This window comes from Limanda limanda, chromosome 7 (genome assembly GCF_963576545.1).
Source record: "Limanda limanda chromosome 7, fLimLim1.1, whole genome shotgun sequence".
Taxonomy (NCBI): domain Eukaryota; kingdom Metazoa; phylum Chordata; class Actinopteri; order Pleuronectiformes; family Pleuronectidae; genus Limanda; species Limanda limanda.
In genome coordinates, this window is record NC_083642.1 from 8,832,427 (window position 1) to 8,844,744 (window position 12,318).

Consider the following 12,318-nt stretch of genomic DNA (forward strand, 5'->3'; position numbering starts at 1 on the left):
CCAACCCCCCTCCCTCCGGCACCCAGCCCCAACAGATGAGCACATATTGTTGAAAAATCAAGAATTGCAAAGAATAGATGACATAAATCTTAATAATAATAATAATAACAACAATATAATAGTAATACTAAAAATAAATGAATGAATAATTAAATATATATGATCAATACTAAAAAATAAAAATAAATTAAATAAAAAATTAAGAGAGAAAAAAAAAATTATAATAAAAGAAAGAAAAGAAAAGAAACACAAGTTCAGCAAGGCAGTACTTAGCTCACAGTGATCCGACAGCTTGTGCTATTGACATAAGACAGAAAGGGATTCCAGGACTTCTCAAAAAAAACAGCCTTACCAATCAAAGTCAGTCTAATTGTTTCTAATTTAAGAAAATAGAGCACCTCCTTAACCCAGTGAGTATAGGTTGGTGGGACTCGGGATTTCCATTTTAGTAATATCAACCTCCTGGCCAGCAGAGTTGTGAATGCTATCAAGTCCTTATCAGCTGGGGAAAGAGTAAGTGGGAAAGGCCATACACCAAACAGGACAGTTAAGGCATTGGGAGAAACATCCTTTCCAATTACCTTGGATAAAGTACTAAAGATCTCAGACCAAAATCTAGCCAGAGAGGAACAGCTCCAAAACATATGTGAATAATTTGCTGTGGCTTGTTGACATCGTTCGCATAGGGGAGACACTGTATCAAATATTCTTGCAAGCCGAGCTTTAGTGTAGTGAGCTTGATGGAGGATTCGGCATTGCATAAAGCTGTGCCCAGCACAGATTGAAGATCTATGTACCCTCCGTAAAATCCCCTCCCAAACATCATCTGAAATCACCTCACCAAGATCTGTCTCCCAAACTGTTTTAAATACAATAGAAGAGCCTTGACGAAGGTTATGAATATTTAAATAAATAGAAGAGATTGCCCCCTTTAATGAAGACAGAGGCTTCAGAAATGTTTCGAGATCTGAAGGCCTAGGAAGAGCAGGGTATTGTGGGAATGAGCTACGGACAAAATTTTGAATTTGAAGATATCTAAAAAAATGTCCTTTAGGAAGCAAAAATGGAATCGAGATACATGTCTCTAAGAGTTTTTATGCCCAGCCTAGGCCATATAGAGAAAGTGCTATCCAATAACGATGGGGAAAAGTAGGATTAGTTGCAAGTGGAGCACCAATAGAAAGTGTTTGCAGGCCAAAATGACGTCTAAATTGAGTCCATATTTTAATACTGGAGGCCACAATCACATTGTTAGTATAACCAGAAATAGAAAAAGGCAAGGGAGAGTACAGTAAGGCTTTCAATGATACCGGATGAACAGAATTTGCTTCCAGGATCAACCATGATGGAGGGACCTCAATATCTTCATAATTAACCCAATAGTTCAAATTTCTAATGTTTGTTGCCCAATTATAGTAAAGGAAGTTTGGCAACACCATTCCGCCCAGAGCCTTGGGCCTCTGTAAGACTTGTAAACGCAACCTAGGAGTTTTTCTGTTCCAAATAAAATCAAGAATAAGACTATCTACTTTACGAAAGAATGAAAGAGGAAGGAAGATCGGAATGCATTGGAATAAATATAAAAAGCGCGGGAAAATGTTCATTTTAATTGCATTGATGCTGGCAGCTATGGAAAGATTAAGTAGCGACCATCGCTCAAAATCTTGTTTAATTTTTGTGAGCAGAGAGAGATAATTATTCCTATAGATATTAGCCAACGTTTTGGTAACATGTACTCCGAGATAAACAAAGCCAGAGTTCACAATCTTAAATGGTACATTTGGGAGTTGAAGTGAATCGTCATTAACCTCTCCATTAACAGTAAACATTTCACTTTTGCCCAGATTAAGCTTATATCCTGAGAATCTACTAAATTTGTCTAGGACTGAGAGGGCTGCAGGAATAGAACGTGACAGATGGGACAAAAACAACAAAATATCATCCGCGTACAGCGCCACCTTCAGCTCTACTCCATTTCTGGCTATACCACATATATCAGGATGAGACCGCAGAGCAATTGCTAGAGGCTCCATCACAATGGCAAATAAGAGCGGACTTAAAGGGCAACCCTGCCTTGTAGAACGATGTAACTGAAAATATTCAGAATTGGTGCCATTTGTCCTGACCCAAGCCTGAGGAGAAGCATATAATAACCTGACCCATGAAACAAAATTTTCCCCAAAACCAAATTTCCCTAAAGTAAAAAAAAGATAATCCCACTCTACCCTGTCAAGATTTACTGGAAACGAGTGCCTTACTTGATGTAAAACTCAAATTCCATCTGTGACCCTCAAATCTGTGTTGTTGTCTGAAGCTGTTTGGTGACAGATGTTGCCCAAGGTCATGAACTTTGGCCCTAAATCATTCAGAAAGTCTGTATCATCTCCCAGGTTGCTGAGGGACAGCTTATCCAGTGACTGACATTCGCTGTTCTGACCCTCATAGGCATAATCAACGGGCTGTTGCATCGGGTGGTCGATAATGTCTCCATCAACCAAGTGGATTCTCTGTGGAATTGAGTAAAAATAGATTTTCTGGGTCAGTTTGTCAAAAAGAGCTGAATGCATGTGCAAAGTCACTCAGTGTGACTCTTTCTTACATTGCTTAAGGCAAAGGCAGTAAAACATCATAGGGATTTCGTTCTCATCATGTCCTGCATATGCTTTTTATTGAATTTATTCTCATTCACTAAATCATTGTTGTGTCCCGTCCATCAGTCAGTGCTCTGCAACCTGTACAGCTTGTTGAATTTGGTAATCAGTTAAGACGAGTGCTTTATGAAAGCATTAAGAGAGGATGCCTGGCGTTCAGCTCTGTGTGATCTTACCCTTTCGATGAGATCAGGGAGGAGGATATTTGGCCGCATGCTGAAAGACTGCATGTAGCTGGTGGAGCCTCCCTTCATGGGTACCTGGGGTTTTTCAAATGCCTTGTTAACAAGTCAAAGAAATTACATTTTTGCCTACTCATGAAATGAAGTTCGATCATTAGAGAGCGCCACTTACCCGGTCGCTGTTGCTCCTGCTTGTATTCCTTGAAAAGTTCTAAAAGGACGAAAACAAGTACAAAGAATATTCATTCTTCTACCTTCTGCCTTCACAATCGTTTTGTCGCTCTCTTTCTGTAAATGTTTTGAGGACATTTTCCTCTGGATCGAGCGCCATTACAAAATCCAAAACATATTTTAAGCAATGAGTTTCCTGGTTCTGTGCTCAAACACCAATACGACCAGTGGAGACCATCAAAGTTGATTAGTTTCCCAATCAGGTGATTCATTTTACTCTCTTGAAACGGTGAAAAAAGTTTGTGCGTAAACAGAAGTATATATATATAAAGGCAATAGACAGCGAATTGTTAATCACAACACAAATTAATAAATCAAAGTGTGCACTCACCATGCTCTGCCCTCCAAGAAATCTGCGAGTGTCCCACTGATGCATTTCCATTTCGCTCATGTTAGAATGACTCTGTCAGTGACACACATTAAGGTTAACTCGGGGGTGGAGGAGCGTAGTAGAACAAGAACAAGGCCTGTTACAACTACACACGTTTTATCAGAAATCCCCATTTCAACAAGTTGTGCTACTTTAAACTATTCCTTTAAAATCCACAGGTCACAAGTCTTTGTTTTATAGACTCTCAAACCCAGAAAACTATTTATTACTCACCATGATGGACCCTGCCGTGTTGAATTTACCCACATTGTGGATCATGACCTGATCCGCTCTGTTTATCTATTTGAGCAGAGAAGATGTGTTAAGCAGACCCCTTTAAAATGTGTAAGAAGTCCCTCCTTGCAGGTTCTCCAGGTTACTTAAAATGTCTGGTATCTGGCTATACTGGTAAAGTTCACCCTGTGAGCTACTTGTCACACAAATCACACAAACCCTGTAATCAAAGTGATACATATGTCAACCGCATACCATTGAACCTCCATAGTAAATCACACATCTGCGTTCATCCCATAGGCTCAGTTAGATATACAAAGAAAAGCAACTGGATTAGAGCTGTCGGAAATTTACCATCACGGTTAAGACTTGTGTTTTCTAACCTGTTTTCCTTGTGGTTTGCCTACTTAGGTCTATTAGACACCTGACTTTGGACCGACCCTAAAATTGAACCCACGCTAACACGTAAGACCTCAGGGAGGAGTATATTTGACCGCATGCTGAAAGACTGCATGTAGCTGGTGGAGCCTCCCTTCATGGTTACCTGGGGTTTTTCAAATTCCTTGTTATTTTTGCCTACTTATTAACAGAAGTTCCATCGTTAGAGAACACCACTTACCAGGTAGCTGTTGCTCCTGCTTGTATTCCTTGAAAAGTTCTAAAAGGAAGAAAACAAGAACCAAGCATATTCATTCTTCTACCTTCACAATCATTTTGTCGCTCTCTTTCTGTAAATGTTTTTAGGAGCTTTGCCTCTGGATCGAGAGCCATTACAAAATCCAAAATAAATTCTAAACAATGAGTTTCCTGGTTCTGTGCTCAAACACCAAGACGACCAGTGGAAACCATCAAATGGTCGACCAAGAAAAAAAAGGGAACGAGAGGTGAGAGTGGCGGTATCAGGCGTACCTGCCCGCTGGCCAGTTTCTGGCTGTCTGTCACAGTTACACCATTTGAAGATAGCCAGGGCATAGAAGGCATAGCCTGGCAGATAGGGAGAAAACACATTAAATAACAGTGCAGACCCCCTCAAACTGGGTAGAAATATAGCATATAATGTCACTGCCTTACTCCCACTAAGTTGAACATAGCACACAACCAACTCACTGTGCTTGCAGCGCCGCCTCCTTCTTCGTTGTACTTCATAAGGGTCTGGCTGCCCTCATCGTACGGGAGGGTGATGTGTTTCATCGCCCCTTCTCCACACTTACATATAAAGACGAGGAGCAGCACTGCAGACACACATCAAATTAACATTTAAGAACATGTTGTGTTTTCAAGGAACAGTTGGTTTATTGAGCAGGAACTTTGTGGTTTCATTAATGTATCCATTGACTGCTCTATACTCACATAAAAATATGAGCAATCCCAGAATAATCGATCCAACACCAGCGGCCCCGAGGCTGGTTGATAGCGGCCCTCTGGCTGGGCAAACATCTGATTCCCCACAGTCGCACACTATCACATTGACGGTATCTTGTGCGCCCATGCCCTGTTGGTCCTCAATCTTCAGTGGCACAGAGTAGTTGCCATAAGCAAGTGGCTTCAGGCTAACAAGGCCGCCTTCCGTACCTGGAGAAGAACGTCAAGAAAGTTTAATAGTGTCTTTTTGGTTGGAACTATTTATTTCATTGACGTGGGTGCAAAGCTACATACTAACCAACATCAGGGTCTAGTTTCCATTGCTGCTCCAGATTTGTATCATCACCTCCCAGAGAAAAGGCAAAGGGCCCACTGTATGGAGGATCATCTTGGTCCATGACAGGCACCATGGCCCTGTCGCCCTTGTTTCCACACAAAATGACGCTTTTGCTTGCCAGCTTTGGCTTGTTGTCATTGACATCCCCCAGGTGGATCAGCAGCGGGCATGTACTGCTGGCTGGAGGTTCACCTTGGTAACCAAGGTAAAGAAAAAACTATCACCTGATGAACCCAGTTTACCAATGAATCATATTTTACAGCTTTCGTTTGATTACAATACAAAGTAGAACTCCTTCATACCGTCATCAATGGCACAGATGACTGCTTTGTAAATGCCCTTCTCAACAAAGGGTGATTCTCTGTCCATATTCTTCACTGATGTGACTTTTCCTGAAATCGGGTCAATGGTCAGCCAACCCGCTGGATCTTCTAACAGCAAAAACCTGATCACAGAGAGGAGATATTTGAGAGTGGAGCAGAACATATTAGATTGATGATGTTTCTGACAAACGGCCGACGCAGAAATGAAAGAAATCCTCCAAAGAGAAAGGAGCTTGTTGAAAAATTGTTCTTGATGCGAAATGTGGAAACAAATTTAGTAGATATAAACTTATTTGGCACCAACCTGATGCTCTTAAGGTCAGAGTCCGGATCAGTAACCGTTGGTTTGAACGGCAACTTCCCCGGCTCCTCTTCTTCCTTTAGGTACACATCAATTTTCTCTGTCTCAAACTGCGGTGCGTCATTGACTTCAAACATTTTTATTGTGACGTTGATTTTATCTATAGGTGGAAGTGTGACTGTGCCGGTTGATTTGTCTGCACAAACAAAAAGGGGTTCTTCGTTCTCTACTCCTATCTCCAAGGTTATATTAATTGTCCTCTCATAATCCTTCCCCTGAAAAGACATGCAGGTTTAGATCAATACTGGTGCAACGTATATTCATGAAACATTCTTGACTTGCTTCAATGGGAATAGAAAAGTTTTCTAATGGATTGAGATGAGCTGAATTACCTTGATGAAGTTCAGAATACCTTCATTTGTTTCGGGGTCAGTTTCAATTTGGAAAAATTCTTCCTCTTTTTTGTCAACGAAGAAATATTTGGCCCGCCATCCAGGAGTGTGTGGAGTGTCTTTGTCTTCTACTTCGACTCTCAAGACGTCCTTTTTGGGCTGGGATTCATACACCTCACCATAGAACTGGACAGACAGGACAGATTTATCTTTAACATCATATGTCAGCCCAAAGATAAACTTTAATAATAATAATTAGGATGAGGATGATGATAATCCTTACCTTTTTGTTCTTGAACTTTGGTGGATGGGTGTTTGTGTCAACAACATTGAGAGTCACAACAGCAGTGGAGGATAAAGTTTTAGGTTTCCCATGATCTTCTGCTTTAACCGTAACTTTATATGTCTTGATTTTCTGTAACAGATGTGTATGATATTTTAAAAACATCATATTGAAAAATCTGTATGAATGTGTAAGCCTGTTTATATCCAGCTGCCCAAAGTAGGTCACAGATCCTCACATCGTAGTCAAAACATCCTTTAAATGTGAGCTGGGCCTTTGTGTCACTGAGCTGTTTCAACTCAATCTTGGGCTCTGCCGGTTCCTGTTTAACCATAGTGATGGTGACTTCAGAGTTAGGTGTGTCCTTTTGATCCTTGTCAGAAACCTCCAGCACCACTGGCAAGATCCCTTGAGGACATTGAGGAAATGGAAGCACAAAAGAATTAACGAGTTATATTAAAGTAGCAAGTGAGGAACAAGATGAACAAGAACCCAGCATGAGTGCGAGACAGGTTAAAAGATAAAGACCAGATTTGATTATTGAACAGAAACGAGTATTATCTCACATCTCCATTTGACCATCTAGACTTTGTGGGAACTCTTTATATAGCCATAGCAACAGGATAACTCTAGAGGGGTGGGAGCACAACCCAAGGAAGAACCCATTCATTTTTTAAGTCGATCTGGAAAAATGGATTAAGGATTTTGTTTTTCTTTAACGTGGTGAGATAGGGCGTTAGCCTTGGCAGAGGTTTGCGCTCTACGAGCACCCTTCTAGTTTTATGTGTGATAATAGTGACTGCAAGAAGAAAACATGCATATTCTATGAGTCATGCACAACTGCATACTCACCCTCTGTGTTCTCCTTTACATTGAAAATCACGGGAAGATTCTTAAAAATAGGTGCATTGTCATTGATGTCTGCTATATCTACAATTATAGTTAGTGGATCGTCTGCTGAAAGGCCTTTCGTCAAGATTTCAAACTTCATCTGTGAGTAAAAGAACACATGAACGATGATTTGCAGGGGTTACAAAAAAAGTCAATGAAAGTTGATCTACTGTCAGAGATTCTGGTATTCCAGTATGAAACTCACCTCGAAATGGGGGTTTTTCTCTCTGTCAACTTTTTTTAAGAGATAAACCTCTCCGTTTAATTCATTGATTTGAAAAAAGCCGTCATCCACACCCTTTCCACTGAGATGGAACTTTGAGTCATGATCATCTTCTTTTTTCTGGTCATTAAACATCTAGAGTCCAAACACACACAACTGAGTTGATATTGTTTGCATGTCGGAGCCAGACAAGAACGAGCTGCCACACTGTTTGGTAATTTCCTCTACCAAAAAAAGTCTTCACCTTTGAAACAAGTGTTCTTTCCCCATCGACAGGTTCTTCCTCTGTTAGTTCGATCGTAGACAAAACCCACCTTCTTTTAGAACGCAGCAAAAGCTCCTGTGGATTAGTAAAGTTCATAGCTGTTATCATTTTTGCTCACATCAAACCATTTTAGCTGAAGTTTACAATTCCAAACGCAAAGTAATTACCTGCTTAGCACGCCTCTTGTGCTTCCCATGTCCAGACTCTGCCAGGGCTGCTAATGCAGCCTACAATGAGAAGAAAAGTGATCCAATATAACTCCTTTGATGTATCACTGTCTCTCCAACACCCCCTGAATTTGATTCACTGTATTTAGTTATTCAGTTAACATCTATGTATATATGTCCACAACATGCAGAACCACGTTCACATGCACATATGGGCAACAAATACGGTTTCCACTTAATCTAATCTCTACGACTTTAGACTGTGATGGGAAACCAAAGCAAGAGAAGAAGTCCTGTAAATTGAGTTTACCATTCAAGTTAAAGGTAAAGTCATTGAAGACGTTTGAATCAATAACTGTAAAACAAAATCAATAACTATAAAAAAAAACTGCACTCATGCTATTACCATGTCCACAACTTGCATTTCATAGCATATCCATGCAACTGGTTTTGTTTGATAAACCTAAACTTAAAAATAACACTTTGACGGTCAACAACTAGACACTCAGTACATGTGTTTACAAGTTTGCCAAAAAAACAAACATTCACCTTGTTCATCGTGTTCATTGTGAACCAAATCTTTTACCCAATTTAACTTACCAGCAGAAGCAGGGAAAAAGTCCTCATCCTGATCCACTCTGTCCTATGTGCTCTGTGGGAGTGCTCCGAAAGAGTCAATTAGCTGAGTTAGAGTGCAACAGCCCACAATACCAGCAGGCAGCAGGTTGGCTGATGTTGTTCATCGTTCTGAGGGACAGCTGGCAGGTCACGGTGAGTTGCGCCCCACCTAGTGTCTAAACTCAAAAGTGCAATACAGTGGGCCATAGTCCATTGCATTACATTTCATTTAGCTGACGCTTTTTTATCCAAAGCGACTTACAACAAGTGCATTCAACCCCGAGGGTACAAACCCAAAACAACAAGAATCAAGATAGTACAATTTCTTCAAAAAATAAAGCAAAACTACAAAGTGCAATTAGTAAGTGCCATTTAAGTTTTACTTAATTGTTAGTTTTTTTGATAAGGGCCCATTAAAAAGAATTTAGGGAACAGTCTGAAACAATAGGTCAAGGACACAGTGAATGTTTGTTTTGATCAAATGTGTCCAGCGATTGGTCACAAAAGTCACATGCAAAGTTTAGCGATTGCATCTGGCATGGCTGTGGGTGCTATAAGTTTGTCCTTTTCACATTAAAACCCACTAGGACCAAATCATGTTTTTGGAGCCATGTCAACTAGATGTATGAATCTAATGTCAATGTGTCTGTGAGAGAATGGAGCTAGGAGGGGCTTAGCGTAACAATGCACATAGCTTTACAGTGCAACAATATTTTATATATTGATTTTAAAGTCACATTGACGATTTTAAAATATTATTATTGTGGTGGTGGCCGCAAATAGTTCAATGTATGGGCGCTGGGAAGTGTGAAAATACTTGTAAATTCTTGAGTAAATTGTTGCAGGTGAATGTGGTCTGAGTTATGACAAATGACCTCTAATCCGTCCTCAATACATCAAGGGTGTGTCCAAGCCTGTAAGAGCTGTCCACTTGTGAAAGGATCACTGATGTTGACGCCATGTTTAAACAGGGTCATGGTGAACACGGGCCAGAGTTCAAACCTCCTTCTGTAATAGATGTTGTGATTGTGCGTGACTCCTACACTACAAGCTGAGGTATTGTTGAGGCCGAGATGCCTCCCGTTTGAAGGTGGTATGTCACAGATGACATGAAAGCGGAAGTTGACTCGAGCTATAGTGATGTTTGAAAACTGAAGGGGGACAAACAGGTTGAACTAGAAAGGAGGGATCAACTAATGTTGACTTTGAGGATATTGTTGGATCAGTCACGCTAGTGTTCAGTTGCTTCGAAAGCAGAGTAAGACTGGGGTCAACAAGTTGTATGTTTCAATTGTCCTGGGCCAAAGTTCCTCAACTCTGCATTTTCAGGACTTTTACATGTTGCTATGGGAAGTGATGTGGTTATTATTTAAACTTGGAGTTTGGAGAGCTCTGTTTTTGCAGGCATGTTAAGCATTCCTTTTTATGTCACGTTTAATTTTTAACTGCTCTGAAGGAGGTTTAGAAGCCACAACTAGTGAGGAAAAGAAAGACAGAAAACCACATACACCAAATTCAACTGGTTTAGCCTTATTTTTATTCCGTCCATAGCAAGATGTGGGAGTGAGTACGAGATGCACAACATTAATAACACTGCAAAATGGTTGTCTTTAAATGTTGATGGTCCACATCTACCGTACACATCCACACGCCCACACCATGACCCACCCACACAAACACACACTTTGTATGCGGCATAAACAAGGAAATTCCTCACTCTTCACGAGACAAACACTCAACTGTCAGACTCAACAGGTGCCGAACAAGAACAAAAACAGCATGCATTTACAATCACAGCTCCTTTCATGATACTCCAAACCGTCTGCACATGCACACGGCAAACGATTAATTGTAAGAGGAAAATGAACTTTTTTGTTTGATTTTACTAATTTCTGCCTCATGTTGATCATCTGAAAACACAATGGGACGATGAATGATCCCTGCACAGTTTGCCCTCTTGGCCGTGTAGTCAGAAGCTGTCAACCAGTCAAATCTCTGCTGGTCCGTCACAAACAAGAAACTCTTATAAAATGGTGCTCTGGGAAATAAATCACTTCCAGAAATAAAACATTGCTTGCACCATAACTATTCCCAGTATCCACAGTTAACCTTCTATTAGGTTCTTATAATTGTAGTAAAAACATAGAATAGATAGAAACACAGGTTTGCACTGAGGCGTTGCAACACTCTCATTGCAGCAAAGTACCAAAACAAATAAAAGCCAACACACCCAGTAACTGGCCAAAGACACAGATTCAAAATCAACAGAGCATGACAATTATTTCAGTGCATTCAATCAATCTTCAACCAAGCAAAGTAAAGCTTATGACTAGGGTTGCAAAGGGGCGGAAAGTTTTCGGTAAATTTCCGGAAACTTTCCGGAAACTTTCCTCGGGAATATTAAGCTCGGGAATTTTGGGAATTTTGAAAAAAAAAAAAAACTATGCAAATTAAACGCTGAGCAATAAAAACATCATTCAAAACTCTATTCTAAAGATGTATGGACTGCAGCACACACTGCACGTTGAGTTTCAACCCTCCACTGTGCATTCTTCCATCACGTGCACAGATAACTCCCAGCATCCTTCACACTACAGCAGGGCTATTGAGGCCTAGTGTAGTGTGCAGGACGAGTCAGGTAAGTTTCGATGATATTACTGGGGAAAATATATTAGCATGCTGATTGAGGATTGTTCATCTGTTCATCTAGCCTATTTCCATTAATTTATCCATCAATTGTAAAATATTTTTACAGACTATTCCAATTGTTTGGCTAACTATTTATATCTCTGGCATTGCATTAGTGTTTTTTTACAAACTTTTTTCTCATCTTATTCTACAGAACAATGCCACGTGCACTCTCTCATGTGTGAAGACATTTCACCCCATCCAATGTAGAACGAAAGGCTGTGTTCATTTGCAAATACTGTGCAAAGACCTATGTTAAAGACACAACGATGCAGAAGCATATAGTCAAGTGCCCAAAGTTTCCTCAGGGCTCAAATCAGCCTTTGACAAAACAAAAAGTTTATATTTATGTCTGTATATGACAAGGTAAATACAGTTAGTATAAATCACCCACAACATTTCCAGTTTATTCCCGTTAATTCCCGTTGATTCCCGTTAATTCCCGTATATTCCCGTTAATTCCCGTTAATTCCCATGGAAAGTTTCCAACTTTGAATATTCCCGGAATTTTGCAACCCTACTTATGACACATAATCCTTGTTCCATATCAAGTCACGATTAAATATTTGGATCTGTAAAAATACAGTTGATCGCAAAGGTTAAAGGGCCCGGTGCAAATGCCACATTTTAAACCACAAAGACATTAAAAAAAGCTTTAAGATAATTAGAAGTGAAACTACGTGTGGCATTTGCAAAAGTTTGGGCACCAAACCAAGGTGGTACAGCACGTATTTTAGGACTGAAGAAACAGTGCATTACTGTTAAAGGAGACGCTTATTCTAACGTGTATTTTCTGATCG

General features: G+C 40.2%; 1 protein-coding gene across 1 annotated transcript; it reads right to left on the reverse strand.

The window, feature by feature from the left end:
• Window positions 1-2,270: 2,270 nt before the first annotated feature.
• Window positions 2,271-8,839, reverse strand: LOC133004686 (cadherin-like protein 26). The gene is made up of 17 exons (XM_061074159.1): window positions 8,813-8,839; window positions 8,213-8,272; window positions 8,025-8,120; window positions 7,763-7,915; window positions 7,519-7,657; window positions 6,905-7,074; window positions 6,667-6,798; window positions 6,384-6,569; window positions 5,995-6,266; window positions 5,670-5,812; window positions 5,329-5,559; window positions 5,019-5,240; window positions 4,776-4,900; window positions 4,578-4,652; window positions 3,669-3,734; window positions 2,828-2,911; window positions 2,271-2,507 (listed from the first exon to the last, which is right to left on the reverse strand). The coding sequence occupies exons 1-17, from the start codon at window positions 8,837-8,839 to the stop codon at window positions 2,271-2,273; spliced, it is 2,418 nt and encodes an 805-aa protein (XP_060930142.1).
• Window positions 8,840-12,318: the final 3,479 nt, after the last annotated feature.

Coding starts and splice junctions, on each gene's coding strand:
- LOC133004686 (XM_061074159.1), bottom strand. CDS start 8,839: ATGAGGACTTTTTCCCTGCTTCTGCTG. Junction 4,901..5,018: donor GGGATTGCTCATATTTTTAT/GTGAGTATAGAG, acceptor GTGTGTCTGCAG/TGCTGCTCCTCGTCTTTATA. Junction 4,653..4,775: donor GAGGCGGCGCTGCAAGCACA/GTGAGTTGGTTG, acceptor CCTATCTGCCAG/GCTATGCCTTCTATGCCCTG.